The 16,889-nt window shown below is 39.7% G+C and overlaps 2 protein-coding genes across 3 annotated transcripts; both read left to right on the forward strand.

Moving 5' to 3' along the window:
• Positions 1-3,562: 3,562 nt before the first annotated feature.
• noto (notochord homeobox) lies at positions 3,563-5,260 on the forward strand. The gene is made up of 3 exons (XM_085391704.1): positions 3,563-4,032; positions 4,140-4,327; positions 4,455-5,260. Exons 1-3 carry the CDS (start codon positions 3,654-3,656, stop codon positions 4,659-4,661), a joined length of 774 nt encoding a protein of 257 aa, XP_085247830.1. The 5' UTR covers positions 3,563-3,653; the 3' UTR covers positions 4,662-5,260.
• A 2,634-nt stretch (positions 5,261-7,894) lies between these two features.
• emx1 (empty spiracles homeobox 1) lies at positions 7,895-16,680 on the forward strand. Of its 2 annotated transcripts, XM_085392238.1 has the most exons (5): positions 7,895-8,017; positions 8,196-8,529; positions 12,012-12,363; positions 14,015-14,199; positions 16,513-16,680. In XM_085392238.1, the coding sequence occupies exons 2-5, from the start codon at positions 8,449-8,451 to the stop codon at positions 16,678-16,680; spliced, it is 786 nt and encodes a 261-aa protein (XP_085248364.1). In that variant the 5' UTR covers positions 7,895-8,017; positions 8,196-8,448. The 2 variants fall into 2 exon arrangements, with proteins under 2 accessions (XP_085248364.1, XP_085248363.1); XM_085392237.1 differs by lacking the exons at positions 7,895-8,017; positions 8,196-8,529 and having other exon boundaries at positions 11,293-12,363.
• The last annotated feature ends 209 nt before the right edge of the window (positions 16,681-16,889 follow it).

A 16,889-nucleotide genomic window follows, 5' to 3' on the forward strand; every position in this document is an offset into this window, starting at 1 on the left:
AATATATCTCAATATTTCTGTGTCCTGCCTCTTCACACTTCCTTAAACAGTAACCCAGGGGGTTCAAGCACTGAAGCTGATTTTAAAGCTGTCCACTTCTAGCAGGTCAACTCGCTTTTTTAAGAAATTTAAAAAAAAAACACTTAGAAAGTAACAATTTTGAAAAACAGTCTCATGTTATGGTTTCATCTTTAGGGCGTGTGAGGTTCTTCATTGACCAACTACAGTCACAGCCCACAGCAGTCCCTGAATGTGTATTGGAGTCAGACGGCATACCTGCCCATTCACTGGACTCTCATTCATAGTCAAGTTGAGGGCCAGAGCCCAGCAGGCCCCTGTAATACCTAATGACTCCCAGTGGCAAAGTGATAGAAACAAGTCGTTCTTGATCGTTTAGTAAGTAGCTTCATAAAGTCATTAGTGGGGAATGTGTGGAGACAGGAAAGACTGAGATTACAGTGTATGTTAAATATGTCGAGCAGGTGAGAAAAAGATCCCTTTCAGTGCAGTGGTAATGATGATGATGATGATGATAGTGTTTCTCTTTGCTTTTGTCTCATTCAGCTGCATGTGCACAGAGCTAAACAGAGTTGTATAGCTCTCACTCCTCTGTCATGTGCCCATGAGCTGGAGTAATATTTCTGACATCCATTGTTTTAAAATGACGGCTTTGATCCTGAAAACCTCGCAGTAACTTGTAACTGAAAGTAAAACAGGAAATCAGAAGCATGTAGGCAAGAGTAGGCTTACATCTCCAGTTGCCGTGTTTTGTTGGAACTTTTAATTGATTGTTTTATTTTATTTCATGCTACTTAAACTGTAGGTGAATTATCTTTCATACAAGTATTTATTACACAACTTGATTGTATACCAAATGTGAGAATGTGAGGTTCATTTCTGCTGACAGCTCTTGTGTTTTTTATTTTTTGATTAAAAACAGCACCTTTATTGTCTATGTTTGTGACTGCTCCTTGGGTAAACTTTCACAACTGACTGAATCGCAAATAAAATGAGAATCTAAATGCCACCCATCATTGACAGACTACTGTGATTTTTTTCTCCCTGTAGAAGCGAAGGCTTGCATGCTTGTTGGTTGTATTAACATAACATTAATGGCATCTGTCAGAGCAGCTAATGGATCTCTCATATTCCACAAACTGCCTTTAAAACTCTGATGTATGAAAATGTTTCACTTTCTATGAAATTTTAAGATTGTGTGTGAATGTGTGTGTGAATGGGTGGATGACTGGATGTGTAAAGCGCTATACAAATACAGGCCATTTACCATTTATGCATCATGTTAATTAGATGGAGTTTTGGTTGTTCACCAAGTGTGTGTGGAGGGTTGATTTTACTGTATGACCCCTTTATCTTGGTAGAGTTTTGCATCACTCACAGAAGTAAAACAAATACCAAGAGGCGAGAGAAACATGAGCCATCACTACATGCAGCCAGATGCTGAATGACTAAGTGATGCTGATGAGTTTCAAGCTTCTGCTGAGAGCCTCATTTGGGAAGGGTGGCCCACGGAGCTATTAGAGAGCAGCCCTTAGTTGTCTTTCTTCTCTCGAGCCATGACTATGAAAAGGGAACTCCCCTGGACAAAGGCGCGTGTATTCCCTGTCTGGCTCCAATACACAAGCATGCTCTGTGACTACCTTGACCCAGAGAGGGTTTTTATTTCAGGTTAACTCTCAATATAAAGAAAAAGAGTGTTGTTGAAGATGAAGTAATGTTATTAGATTAAATATTTACAGCTGAAATATTGGAGGATTTGGCTGAAAATGAAAAAGAAATATATTAAACATAGTTCAGACTTAAAATGGAATTTATTCAATTCTCTTTTTTAGCCTAAATTGTCCAGAAAATGCAGGAAATGTCCATCACCAGTCCCCACAGCTCAATGTGAATCCATCAAAGAATGTATTTATGTTCTATATTCCACTTTTGTCCATCTTAACAGAAAAGAATCCTTGAAATATACAAATTAACATATTATAACATAACTTTTGGATCTAAATGTCTCTTATATAGACCTAGACTATTTTTGTATTTGCTTATTAATTGTCTTGGCCTCACAGGAAGAATGTGAAGTTAATAATTTATGTATTTTCCCTTCTTTTGATAATTTTTTGACACTACAATAGTCCTTTTCTCTGCGTCAGAAAATAAGGCCTTAGTCGACAAATAATTTCCAACGCTGTTTTAACTCTGAAATGGCTTACATTTGCGCACCAACTTAAAGCTTTTCCTTTTCAAGACTAAATGTGAATTAAAGGACTCGTCGGGGCAGAGGTTTTCCGCAGTACACGCCAGTAAACACCGGTCATGGGGTGGGTGGTCCGGTCGTATAGGCATCAGAAGAAGGATCCTTTATTGTTCAGGCCGACTCGAGAAAGTCTGTGTTTGCCCTCTTCATTAGACATTCTAGTGTCAGCCAAAGAGAATAAACAGATCGAACGGAGGTCAAAGGGAATGAGCGTTTCGCTTCGGTGTTTAAATGTGTTTTAACAGTTACTTAAGGCTCGGGAGGCGCTCTCTGCCACGTCCAAATGATGGAAATGAGCCTGGAAAGTTTGCAGAGCTGGCAATAATCCGGGTTGAAAGAGAGGAAGTTTTTTTGTCCTAGAGTTAGTGTAAAATCACCCCCTTAAACAAAAAAGAAAGAAAAAACCTAACAAGTTTTTTTTTAAATAAAATAAAATAAAATAAATGTATGCAAAATAGCTGTGCAGTGATAATACTCCACATTTAGTATTTTTAGACCATAAACCAACCCGACCTCAGATTTAGGGCTCAGATTCAGAGCAACTTTAGATTGTTTGAGGAATCAACCAAAGCCTTGCCTTCTCTGAGGAGCTAAAGGACGGGACAGATCAGCATGTGGATTAACGGAGTAATTGAGATTAGCGGAGTTGCAGTTTGGTAAAACCTGCAGCGCTGCGCTCACCCGCTGAATTTGACGCCTCAATTACGCAGGGCTGTTATTCAGTTTCAAGAACCACACCGTTGCTGCTAAAATAAACACTTTGGGAATAGAGTGCATTCGTTTTATACAGGAAACGCATCACAAACTGTTAACACACAGATGCAGTGCTTGATTTACAACTGCAAACACGTATCTTAGCGTGGAATTCAGAATACAGGATACAAAAACAGAAAGAAACACAACATTCCTTTTCTCTGTAGCTTAAAGAAGGTTTCCAATTATCAAGTGCTTAAAGCATCTGTCGACCAGCCTGAACTTAAAGGACACAAAAATAAGATGATTTGGTAACATCAAGGCTTTCCCAGCGGTAATGATTACATTTGGACTTAAGATCCATGCAAGAATTTGTACTCTAGCAAATCTCTTGAGTCCCAGCCCCCCCAGCCCTCTTCAAAAGGCTGCTCATTCAAAGGGTTAGGATGTTTGACAATCCCAGCTTGTATTACTCCAGCAATTAATTGGATACCTTGTCGGGATGTTCGCCTCTCATCTGCTACTTAGAAAGACAAAGGGCTGGCGGGGGGCTGTTGACACCTCCGTGCGCCTCTGGACTATAAATTGAGACACTCCGCAGAGGAGCAGCATTCACCTTCCTGCTGGACTTGGAGAAGCAACTTTTTTTTCAGCAGAGACCTTCATAAACTAATTTTAAACAACCGTCAGCATGCAGGTACCGATCGGAGCTTATGGATACTCCGTGCGTAATTGCGCACCTGCGTCGCTGCACCTGCACTACCAGGGAGGGCAGTGCGAGTCGAAACCACCCAGTGGGAAATCTTTTACTATTGAGGCTTTGCTCGCCAAACCCGAGGACACAACCAGCGGCCGCACGAGTCCTGCTAAGTGCGGAGTAAAATACGAGCCAGCAGCACCATCTCTGCCTTTTACCGGACACGTAGGCTTACCGATAGGACCAGCTCCGTGGGTCTACTCCTCACCCAACGTGTTACACTCAGCGATCCACACGCAACCTGGATATTCCGTCTACTGTTACTCACCTTTCACCTACCAGCCATCGTGTCGAGGCGCACTTTACGCTCAAGGTAAAAAACAAACAAACAAACAAAAACATCCGAAAAGTAGTTTGTCTGTAGAAACGGAGACCTTTACGCGGCAGTGTGTGTGATTATATGTTTCATCTGTTCTGCAGCTGCAATGCCCAAAATCAACGTGGGGCTACATTCGCTCAAAACGAAAGGTGGGAAGTCAAAGAGGATGCGCACCAGCTTCACCAGCGAGCAGCTATCCCGCCTGGAGAAAGAGTTCGCCCGGCAGCAGTACATGGTCGGATCGGAGAGATTCCTCCTAGCGTCTTCTCTGCAGCTCACCGAAGCTCAGGTAATAAAATCTTACCGGAAAACACATAGTTTAGGTATTCTTTCAGACATCTCAACAACTTAGTCGTCTTAAGGTAAAAGTACGATTTCTAAGTGTCTTCTTTCTTCTTCTTTTTTTTACCCCATAGGTCAAAGTCTGGTTTCAGAACAGACGCATCAAGTGGCGCAAACAGAGTCTGGAACAGCAGCAGGCCAAACTGGCCAAACTGGGCCTGGCTGCTCCACCGAAAAGCCCCGGATCTCAAGGGAACGGAGATGAGGGCGATGAGGATGAAGAGTTCTCCGATTCGGATGTGGATATTGACGTATCTGACGACTCCAATGAGCACTGCTGAACCAACCACCGGACCTTTGACTACAATAAAAAAGAGGACTTTTTTATATATATATATGTACATATATATATCTGAGAAAGGAGGCTAATAGTCTCCAACTAAAAATATTTAATAGATTTATAGTTTTTTATTTAATTGTCTACATTTATTGCCCTTTTGATGAGTTTGTTTTTGTATATCTGAAATATTAAGAAAATATATTTTATGAAATGAATGCAAAACCTGTCCTGTTCATTCCTTTATATCCAATTAGAGAGATTTTTAGAAGTTTAAGGCAACAGCAGCAAACTCAGCAGCTTAAAGTTTGTTTGGGAAGCAGAGACATGTTACATCATGTTCTTCAAATCTGAATTTTTAATAGTTTGAGTGAATTTGCTGGATGTTTGCTGGGGTTCATTATTCATCGTCAGTGAAATGTGATCACACAGTTATGAAGAAGCAAATGAATTCATGTTTGAGGGGTTAAAAAAAATACATGGCACATTAACTTCAAATCTGGTTCACTTGGTGTTTTAGAGAAAGACTTGAAATCCTGTTTTCAGAGGCATCATTTAGATATTTCAGAGTTTTATTTAACAAATAAATGAACTTTCATCTTTGCTACATGGAGCAATGTTCATCTTTAATGTGTCCTAAGCAGGTCATTCTTGTGTCTTTCTGGACTTTGCTCATTTCCCTCTCATCTCACTCTGCCAAGTCTGAGGATGATGGGAGATATTTCCTTCCAGGTTCGATCCAATGTAAAGTCTAGGTTCCCCTCTGGTTTAAGCTAAGCAAATAAATAACCAGCTCAGGGATTAGCTGGGATATCTGTAACCCAGGGTGGTAGGGGTCACTGTGTCTCGGAGCAAGAGAGCTGGGTCTCACTGTTTAATCTGTTTAAATGGTCAATACGACCGTTCTCACTGTTTCTCAGTGGACTGGGCTTCCACATGCCCACCCACCGCCAGCAGGTGTCCTGTCTCTGCTCTATTGAAACGAAAGGGACTCATGCTGTCTGCCTGGCAGACACGAGGGATAAAACAGAAGAGAAGACGGCACGTAGAAAGGATATGTGTCCATCAGAGCAGGTAATTGGGGTGGTCAACTGAAACTCGGTCACATTAAACAAAGAAGGCTGATGGGAACACACAGCGTCTACCTCTATAATCTTAAAAACATATGATGACACATTTCATGTTAACAAATGCATCGTCACAGGGACAACAGAAGGTACAAGTCAGGGATGTCAAATAGATTTTAGTTCTAGGTCACATACAGCTACTTTGATCTTCAATGGGTTGGCCAAGTGAAATTACAAGGTAAATGAGTAAAATGAAAGAAAAAGTCTTGGTAGTTCATTGCCCAGACTGTCCTGTAATTCTAAAATATAATGTTTTTATTATTTCTCTGAAAAATGTCTGGGGAGGTTTTCTTTTCTTTTTTCCCCTTTTTTATGTGACCTGGAATGTTTCTGTCATTTAATTGTTTATCTTTTATTGAATTACTTTGGTATAGTGTGAATACCAGTGGGAAGGTTGTCTTTACCAACGGGAAAAGCTGGAAAACCTATAAAAATACAGCTAAAAAAAAGTTCCTAGCTAAAGCTATGCACTCCTTCACAAGCGTGGAGTCTTCGCTGGGCCAAGATGGGCCCCCAGGCCTTATGTTTGATACCCCTGATGTAACTAATTATATGAAGGGTTAGGCTTCTTTGCTTCTATGGTAACAAATTTGGTTGCTGAAAGTGATGATTTAAATTTATAATTTAGTTTCTATGCTCACGTTATTTTACCCGAGGCAAAGAACAATTACACAAACATGACATTTGGAAGAAAAAAGCACACACAAGTCACACAATCATATTCAATCAACAGAACAACTCCAGATGCAGATACACTTGTTTCTGCGTGCAAAATGTATTTTAGAATAAAGGTTTCCTTTCCCATGCAATATACTATATGTTTCTGACCAACAGGCCACTCAAGCTGACTAATTCACTACAAAAAGTTCAACAAAATCAAGTCAGATATTTCTTTTTCTGCCAATCAATTTAACTGTCAATTTAAATATCAGAGTGCAAGGAGACAAGGAGAAGACAGCTGGTCACCGTATCAAAGAGAAGAGTTTAATAAACGCTAACAGAGCTGATCTCTTTCACTGTCTCTTGTCCGCCACCCCCTGCCTGCTCTCTCTTGGTGCCCCCGTTTGGCCTGATTATGGCTTAAGCACCGCTGAAGGAGCAGAATTTGTGTAAAACCACAGAGAGCCGTTTCTGATGTGATCAGCCGGGAATCAGAGCCCCCTTCTCCTCTTCTCTGTCCACAGCTCCACGTAATCCCATTGAGGAACAGAAAGAAGCAGCTAGAGGCCTGGGAAAACTGAGAGAGTCCAGGGGAGGGGCGGTGGGGGTCACCGGGCTCATCGTCTCAATTAGCACAGGGCACCTTAACGGCTGGATGCTTGCCAGCGCTGACTGTGCTTCTTAAGACTCTCTGCAGGGTCCGAATTGAAGGCTTTTCTGAAAGGAAACTGTAACATCTTCACTTGTCTCTTGACCGGTCGCTCTCATCTGCTCTCGTGAGCTTTGCATTTCAGCACATTACACAATTTGTCTTGGCGACACAAACACAGTGGGCAATTTTGGTCTATCCACACGGGTCTCTTCAATGTGCCTTTGTTGGGCTGTGTTAATCTGAAACAACTCATCAGCAACTGTTTTGATAACTCGCTCAAGAGAAAAGACCACTCTTTGCTGGGTTTAGTGTTTAGAGCGTGCACATTTCAAGCTATTAACTTTGCTCAAAGCTCAAAATGTTGGGAGAATCAATATTAGGGTTTCAGTGAATAATTAATTGCAACTAAATCCTAATTTGAAGAATGAATTAGTCAATTTGGGTCTGATCTGAGTTTCTTGATGTTGAAGCTGATGTCTCGAAGTCGCTTTCTTGGCCTCAAGAACAGATCAAAGGCCAAAGCATTATTATAATTATTATAATAATTATTATTAGTATTATTATTAGTAGTAGTAGTATATTGAACTCACTTTTTTTGAGGATTATTAGTGGCAATGATGATCCTTATTTGCACCAGTGAGGCCTGTTTTATACTAGCTGTTTTATATTGTCTGGTGTACCTAATTAATTGGCTACTGAGTTTCTCCCCACCAAAAAATTTAAATACAGTTCGTCACATGACTCCCATGAGTTCTTCTTCGCCTTCAGATTGTAATGCAGCTTTGAGGAGGTGTGAAAGTTCTCATGGAATTCAACGACCTGCAGCCTCAATGGAGAGCGCACTCACGCTTTAACCAACATGCGTTTTAGAGCAGGCGATCGTAAAGGGGGGGAATCCCTCTTTGCATTTTATTTGCAGAGGTAAGGGCCACTCTACTCCATCTAATAGTCATTAGCTTTCATTACAAGCGTTTGAAGTAGAGGCAGGGCTTTGTCTCGACGTGAAAGGCTCGCATTTGAGATGCACATTGACTTCTGACACGGGCACGGACAAGAGGGGCTCATGCTCGGAGAACAAACTGCTTCTTTTCTTTGCCAGGAAACAGCAGTTCCTGTTAACGTTGTATACAGAGACGGAGGACGCCATTAAACAAGCTGCAGGCTAAAACAGAAAGACCGCCGGATACCGACTGTGCAACTTTTACGTTCGACAGCAAAACCTTTCATCAATTAAGTGTCATATTTTAATTGTATTGTATCTGACGTCCCAAACTGAGATTTCAAACATATAATCTTAACACTAATGCATTTCCCATCCCATTATTTTTTCCCCAGGCCTTGTTCAAAGTGGGATGTTTGTTTATGCTGAGGAGGGGAGCCGGTGGAAGAGCGGGGCCCGTACAGGTGGCCGAACGACCGCACTTCTTATGCAGGTGCCACAAACGCAGAGACGTGCTACTTTTCTCATCTCGTTATAATGGGGTGAAATTTCCCAAGTATTTAAGTGGAAGAGATTAGCTGAACACACAACGCTAATGCGAAACAAAATGGCTAATTAGTTTATTAATGAACGGAGGAAGGGACCGAGGCGGTCTGCGGACTGATTTGATCTCATGGCTTTGATCAGCGTTAGGGGAGAACGAGCAGACAACACACGGCGCTGATCTTTGTCACACAGCCCCAAAAGCTGAATATCCCAATATTTATTTAGTTATTTCCTTTTAATTCACAAGTTATTTCATTAAGTTTCATTTAAAAAATAATATGCATCAGTTAAAACTTAAACTTCTTGTTTTCCAACTTACAAGCCCTCGTGAAGCCCCTCGCCAACCTGGAACCGCTGAGGTCACAACTTCCCTTTGATCTCCGCGGATAAACTCAAAATCCTTACAACCTTACGGTTCCTCACCTCAACCGCTAGATGGCAGCATTGACATAGAAGTCGGTGTTTTTCAGGGAGCTGTAAGAGCGTTTCAATCTTCCGCCACTAGAGGACAGCACTAATCTAAACTGCCGTCACTCCTCACAGTTGTTTCCTTTTTTGACTGTGAGGAACTGAACAGTTTAAAATGTATTATTATTATTATTATTATTATTATTATTATTATTATTAATTTTGTTGTTGTTGTTGCTTTTGTTGTTGCTGTTGTTGTCAACTTCATATCAGTTGATTAACATTTAAAATTATAAGATAAAATTTATTTTAAGTTATGGATAAAAGCAGGCTGTTTAGGGTTTACCGTAAGCGTTTTTTCCCCCCACTCTTCCATCCGGTTATTTCTAGCTCCTGCAGGCTACCTGCATCTTGGAACATCTCCGATCTCTCTTCTGGGTTTTCTTAATACACAAAATGTGCAACGATTTTTTTTTTCCTACGTGTGTTGGGTGCTTTAAAGAGTTGTCATTTATCTCGTTTTATTTGATTCTTAATGCACTAAATGAGAATTAAGATCTCGAAAAGGTTTCAGATTGTTGCAGCTGCTACATTGAAATGTCACTATAAAAGCTTTAAGGAAACAAATCCATTAAAACAGTCAGTGCACTATTCTTGAAGATCACTTTGGTCAGACTGAGTAATAAGGGGGCCTCGGGGGTGAAATCAGCAACAGGTACGGAACAAGGTTAGAGCGCTTTCCTTTGTTTTTTGTTACAGCAGAGCGATTTGATCATCTATTAACCAGCCGCGATCAGGGTCAGCGCGTAGAGGCCCACAGGGTTTCATCATTAAACTCAAGGCGGCATTTTTAACCCACTCAGCCATCCTTCAAGTTCCTGCTTCTGATGCTCCGTTTGGACTGTTTAGATAGAGAACTGAGCTGCGTGACTGATTCCTGAAACGTTTCCCTGTAAAGGCGGTGTATTCATCGGCGCTGTTTCCTTGTTCCTCTTATCTCTCCATTCTCTACCACTATAGGCTTGTGGAACTTACCGCTGACCTATACGACTAAAATACTTGTGAAGGTTAAATTTAAAGAGTTAAAAAAAAACTCCAGGGTTTAATTTTACAGCTATTTCGCGGCAGACCTTTCAATAGACACTTATAGTTATGCCACAGATGTGGATGATTTCCTGGCAAACTGTATTAGGAATTTATGATCCACCAAGAATGAATGTTAAAATAACTGAATAGCATTTATGCGTCGCCACAATCCTCACCGTGTAATTACTATAACTAAAAGAAATAGAAGTGTTCAAGGAACAGCCCCATATTAAGCTTTTCGAACAATGACCCATTCCCAGAACCGATTGCTGTCTTTAGGAGCCTTTAGCTCTAAAAGCCTAATCAACAGCTTGTTTTACCTCATAATTTCCATCGGTAATGATTTTCTAATGCAACCCCAACGCGAAGGAGCATATTAAGAGGATAATTATTAACTTGGTTAGCGCGCAATGGAAGCTGAGCGCCGAGGGAGCAGCTCTAGTAATGACAAACAGACTTTCTCCTGCTAAACTGTCCTCACAGAGGACAAACTCACAGACGTTTTCTTAAAAATATATATAAAAAAAAACACGAGGCGAATTAATGACGCCGTTATGTGCTTACAATAAAAAGTAATAATAATAATAATAATAATAATAATAATAATAATAATGATAAATGAGCTTAATTTTTAACATAAAAACGCGAGCACACCATTAAAAAATACAAATACACGTTGTGACCTGAAAGATGCTTCGATCTGATTCGACCAAATTTAAAAACGTTTGCTTGACGAATTTAAATTTTAAACAGAAAAAAACCTCTAAACTAAAATTAAAAATAACACCTGTAACAAATATTATTTCTCGCCTTTTCTCCTTTTTTTAACCGGAGCTGTTAAGTCGAACGTGCACTTATTATTGCACCGATTGAGAAACATTTTAAATCCACGGAAAATTTGATTTAAAAAACAAAACAAAACAATCAGCGGGACACCTCACTTTGTAGAGAGAAAGGATGCTCTGCTGCAGGGAGTCTGACTCACCAGAATCAGCATTCTTCACTGATTCATGTTGTTGTTGTCGGGTTTGTTTGTTTTAAAAATATATTATGAAGATCACATAAAAACATGAAAGACAGACGTGGAGTTTCGACTGTAGTAATAATAATTAATAATAATAACCTCAATAAAAGAAAAATAAGCGGTATTTGAAGATAAAACTTTGTATTGTCTTATTCTGAGAGGCACATAAATCTCATAATATAAATCTAATTTTGCTCTTGTGTGTGCGTGTGTTTGTAATGAGAGTTGAAAGAGAGCCTAAACGTTAAGTTAAAGGTGAAAGATCCAAAGTGTCTCGGTGAGTCAGCTTTAAAAAAAAAACCAACAAAACAAAACTTCTTAACGAGCGTCAGTCAAATACTGACACTATGAGAATTCCTGAACTGGATGAATCTGCTGTGGGACGAGTGGGACCTTCTCACTCCCGCAGGCGGACTAGTTTTTTCCCCCCTCCTGTAGAAAAACTTGACATTAAAGCTGAACGCGACATGCAATGACCCATTAATTGGAGCATGCTAGTTTTTCTCAGCGTGCCCCTGTAACTAAGCTGCCCGGTCTTGTGTGATCTACAAAGCAGGTACTTGAGGAGACCTATTGGCAGGTGCTCTGGTCCAATCAGCTCCCTCTTTCCGCGCAACGTCAAGCCACATGGAAGGTTTCGGGCGCTTTTCTTGGTGCGCATTTGCGCGCAGAAACCCTCCGAGCGCGCACGGGCTCGGTGAATCAGGACAATTTGCAGCACTGTTGAGTTTTCTAGCAGCATCTTAGAGCTCGTGTAGACAAACCCTTCACCCACCCTCCCCTAACACCCCCACCATCTTTGGCCATGATGCTTCTCTGAGAGTGGGCTTCTTTTTTTTCCCTTTACAGCAAGAGGAAGGAAAATAATAAAGGCTGATCGCGTTCTTTTTGGTTTCCCTTTCTACCGAGAGATGATGTTTTCGTCTGCAGGCAAGCGCTGCTTCACGATAGAGTCTCTGGTCGCTAAAGAGAACCCTCTAACGGCAGAGGATCCCATCCGCCCGACGGCTTTAAGTTACTCCAACCCGACGACAGATGCCTTAATGAACAGTTACCAGGCTCCACCACCGGCCAGGTCCCTCTACCAGAGCCCGGACCTGGTGTTCCCGGAGACGATGAACCACCCCTCACTCACCGTGGCTCCTCACCAGCTCGGAGGATCCCACCTACAGCATCCGCACTTCTTTGGGACGCAACACCGAGACCCGCTCAACTTTTACCCCTGGGTGTTACGTAACAGATTTTTTGGACACAGATTTCAAGGTACGCGAAAAATGCGAATGCAAAACATAATAATATAATAATAATACTAATAAAAGTTTTTTTAATTATTACTTCGCTTAAAGATTTGCAGATGTGTGCGTATTTTGAGGTCCACTGTTGGGCTATAAAGGCCAGAATTCTTAGTCTAGAATTAAACAATGCGTTATTCTGTGCGTAAAATGGTGAATAAAGTAGGTGGAGGTGATTAAACTAATAAAATAAGTGTGTGCATAACACGTGGTTTCCATAGTAAACTAAATATCTTTGTGTGGGATTTTTTTCAACAATATGACTGTAGATTTCAAAAGCATTTTTAGTCGAACAATAAACTGTAGCCGCAGATATCACAATCCACAAGACCACTGACAGCTTGCAGCAGGCTTGTTGGGCTCCTCTCATGTTTCCCACTCTCGTTTGCCCTGCAGCTACTCTCGGAAAACCACAGGAGGAAAAGATAAGCAGCCGTGTTGTGTTTTTTCCCCACATAAAATAAAATTCGCCTTAGGTGAGGCTACAGTTTTTTTTCATTTAATTAAAAAATCTTGCACAAAAGCCAGTCCACAGAGGCAAAATAGATCAAATCTACCATAATAATTTCATCGTGAGGGGAGGGATGCGGAATAAAAATCTGATGCAGAGAGGCTTTGAACACAGCTAGTGGTGACAAACCTCAGCCACACCTACCCTCCAATAACTATACAGCACTAAGACCTGTTATTAGTAAGACATGAAAGATAATCTACATCTTTTTATTCATTCAATCATTTTTAATTACGTAATTGTCTGGACAGAAAATGTCATTTTGGGGGGAAAAAGCAATGTTGCAAACGCATAAAGGGCCCCTTAATTTAAAAACAAAACAAAAACAACTAAATAAATCAAATATCTGTATCATAATTATACCATAGGCTAATTAATACATACATTAGCCTTATTGGATGTAATTGGGTAATATGGGGAATTAACAGAATTTGTAAATGTAAAAAAACCCCAACAAACAAAAACCCAAACATTTATTTTAAATAAAACAGTTTGCACCAAAAAATAACTCTGAGAAATATTGACCATAAAAAAAATTCTGAAAAATATTTATACCCTAAAAAATGCAAAATAGATCAGACTAAAGACAATAACTTTTAAAGACGCATTTAATATATTTAGCTGTAGTCACATAAATATTTTTTATATATTACGATGTGTTATGATGTGCTATTTTATGACTCTATTCCGAATGTGTAGCCATGTACTTTCTTATTTAACTATAAATGTCTGATCCTGATTTTTGTCACGATTTATTTATTTTTAAAATGTGCGTAAAGTCATTCAGCCTAAAACTGCGTTATAGGGCAAAACTGTCTTTAATGAGTTTACCAGAAAATGAATTTATTGTGTTTTTTTTTATCAGGTTGGACAGTTTACAATGCCACGTTCAAACGGGCCTAATAAATAGCACGATTGTGCAAAACAGCATTTTGTTATCGTACTTTTGTATTAATACGCTTCTTTTTTTTCCAAATGTCAATTCTATTTTATTAACAAAAACAGTAATAAGTGAACCATTATAACTTGTTTTGTTTTTTTCTCGGGAAAATAAAATAAGAATGAACTTTTTCCATGACTGACGTTACCGTTTCGTTGACTTCGCTGTCAGGTAACGACGTGTCCCAGGACAGCCTGCTCCTCCACGGCCCTTTCGCGAGAAAACCCAAACGCATCCGGACGGCCTTCTCTCCCTCCCAGCTCCTCCGGCTGGAAAGAGCCTTCGAGAAGAACCACTATGTGGTCGGAGCCGAGAGGAAACAACTGGCCAACAGCCTGAGTTTATCTGAAACGCAGGTAGGTTAAGCTAACGCTTGCTTGTTTAAATTAATTGCTAACGTCGCTTACTTTTGTCGTCAATACTATTACTGCTAATAAACTATTACTAGCATCTGGCTAGTTCTGGATACTTCTATAACGTTATCCACACATAGCTACAGCTAAAATAGCCCCAATATTTTAAAGCCCAAGCAACGACATTAAAACGGACAGCAACAAAAGAATAATAAAAAAAATAATTTATAAAAATAATTTATATTTATTTTCTTACGTAGCCAACAATTCTTTATATGTTATATTATAGGCTTTTACTCGTCTGTTTAGTTGTTAGAATACATTTATTTGAATGAATGCACTGTATTGCAGAAAACTAGATTCAATTGTAATAGTTTATGGCAATTTTATTTGTATAGCACATTTTATGTGTAAACTCAATGTGTTTAACATGAAAGATAAAAACATAAAACCCATGTAGGTCTACTGTGCCTTCAGGCAGTAAAAATAACAAAACAATCTTTACAAAGATATAAAACACAACACACACGTTCAAGGTAACACACACTGTTATTAAGTGCAGAGCTGCGAGAATGATAAAGTTTGAAGTTTGTCTTTGATTGTGGACAGAGCTCTGACTGACCTCAGGGCAGCTTGTTCCTAAGAACAGGACCCGGGTAGCTGAGAGCATTCTCAGCACACTTTGATCTAATTCTGGGAACAGTTAAAAGATCTGCACCTGATGACCTGAGAGGTTTAATCGACAGGGAGCAAGTCAGAGATTTATTGCGGGGCCAAACCATTTGGAGCTTTCTGAATTAATAGGATTTTAACGATGATTCTGTGCTTAGCTGGGAGACTTTAATATGTTCAAATTTCTGCGTATTTATAAGGACTCTGCTGCATTCTGGACAAGCTGAAGCCTACTGATAGTTTGAATGATCCTTCAAATGGAGCATTACAGCACTCTTGATACGGATGCATCAAGCACTTTGATATAAGTATTTTCAAACTTTTTAAATATATATTTAAGTGGCAGAAAGAAAAAACAGTTCTTGTGAATCTGTTAACATAATGAAAAACAGAAAATTAAAGTCCAAAATGAAAAAAAGTTCCTGACTTGATCACTATGTTTCAGAGACAGAGATGATAAATATACAAATATTTTCTTCTTGTTATTCTAATTTCAATAATTGATACGTTAGAAATTTAAATTAACAATAATTAACTGAATTTATCTTACATGACATATCTGTAGGCCTGTGCACTTGCATTTTTTTAACATTTACCTGACCCACATTTTGCAAAGAGTCTCTCAAAAGGATTTCACTCATGTATGCTCTACCGTAAGCTGTGGTAAATATTATTGATGCTTAAGTTTAATGAGTCCACACTCTGTGGGTGTCAATTAGGCTGCCTAATAGGTAAGATTAAAAGATATTTCCTCAGTCAGCAGTGTGAATATATTCTGCTTGCAAGTTTCTGGTTTGTGTCAGTCAATAAGGCGGCTTGCAATTAAGCAGCAATTGAATTATGCAAATTTTAAAGACTGTCAAACGAATACTAATAAACTCACTTTATTGGATCAGCAAGATTAAACGATAGCATCTACATGGGTGATAGCAAGGCCCATGTCATCAGTTTATCTTAAAGTTAGAAAATTTGGATACGATTAATCAAGTCACTGTGGTCATGAAATAAGCACGAAATACTGTAATATACTATAACGTATATAATGCAGCTCACCCTCCACCCCTTTAGCTAAACAGGTCATTCACAAATTACTGCACTGTACCAAGGATCTTTAAGCGTTTGCTCTGAAAAAAAAATTACCCCAAAGCCGAGCAAAGTAAAGATTAAAGAAAAGTAATGTAAGTGTGAGTGTGTAGTACTCTGACTACATACGGGTTAGTCAGACAGGTTCATATTACAAGGTCACAGCAGCAACTGTCTGGAAGCTTTTAAGCTTGATATTTCACGCATTTTATGCCATCCTTAGTCATTAAGTCTTTATGTGCATTTCTGTTTTCCCTCTCGCTTGCTAAACAGAATAAACTGCGTTGCTTTATTTTATTTCCCTTACTGCATTTCAACAATACAAGTCAGAAACACAGTTTGCCAAAGCACATACTTTGTAGTACCATAAAGAAAGAGAGAAAGGAGCTTCTTAAGGAGTAATTATTGTGCCTTTATTAGATCAACAAAACCACAACATGGCCATCATTTATCTTATTAGCTGCTTGTGCGTTGGGAAACTCAAAATGTGCATCTAAACAGATGTTCGTTAAGTCTTTTCCTTTTTCTCGGGTCACACACTGAGTGCTTTTCTCTATCCAGGTGAAGGTGTGGTTCCAGAACAGGAGGACCAAGTACAAGCGACAGAAGCTGGAGGAGGAGGGACCAGACAGCCAGCAGAAGAAGAAGGGGAACCACCACATCAACAGATGGCGCATCGCCACTAAGCAGACCAGCTCCGAGGACATTGACGTGACCTCAGAGGACTAAATCTGCGGTCCAGCCTCTGACAATGCTGCCCTACCCCTGCGTCTGCTTGTGACGCATCAGAGGACCAATACTATTTATTATGTAATATTATTAAGTATAATTAGACACATTAGAGGAAGACTCGAGGACTTAATATGTGATCACTGCTCATCTCTTCATCAAGGTGCTATACTCTGTGACACTGGGAGGGGTGGGGGGCATCTTATTTA

Source organism: Rhamphochromis longiceps, linkage group LG19, assembly GCF_057381845.1.
Source record: "Rhamphochromis longiceps isolate RC_006_pf linkage group LG19, R_longiceps_female_GT1.1, whole genome shotgun sequence".
In the NCBI taxonomy this organism is placed as follows: domain Eukaryota; kingdom Metazoa; phylum Chordata; class Actinopteri; order Cichliformes; family Cichlidae; genus Rhamphochromis; species Rhamphochromis longiceps.

Excerpts from the sequence above, each read along its gene's own strand:
- noto (XM_085391704.1), top strand. The coding sequence starts at position 3,654 with ATGCAGGTACCGATCGGAGCTTATGGATACTCCGTGCGTAATTGCGCA. Across the intron at positions 4,033-4,139 it reads AGGCGCACTTTACGCTCAAG|CTGCAATGCCCAAAATCAAC; the intron begins GTAAAAAACAAA and ends TCTGTTCTGCAG. Across the intron at positions 4,328-4,454 it reads TGCAGCTCACCGAAGCTCAG|GTCAAAGTCTGGTTTCAGAA; the intron begins GTAATAAAATCT and ends TTTACCCCATAG.
- emx1 (XM_085392238.1), top strand. The coding sequence starts at position 8,449 with ATGTTTGTTTATGCTGAGGAGGGGAGCCGGTGGAAGAGCGGGGCCCGT. Across the intron at positions 12,364-14,014 it reads TTTTGGACACAGATTTCAAG|GTAACGACGTGTCCCAGGAC; the intron begins GTACGCGAAAAA and ends CTTCGCTGTCAG. Across the intron at positions 14,200-16,512 it reads TGAGTTTATCTGAAACGCAG|GTGAAGGTGTGGTTCCAGAA; the intron begins GTAGGTTAAGCT and ends TTCTCTATCCAG.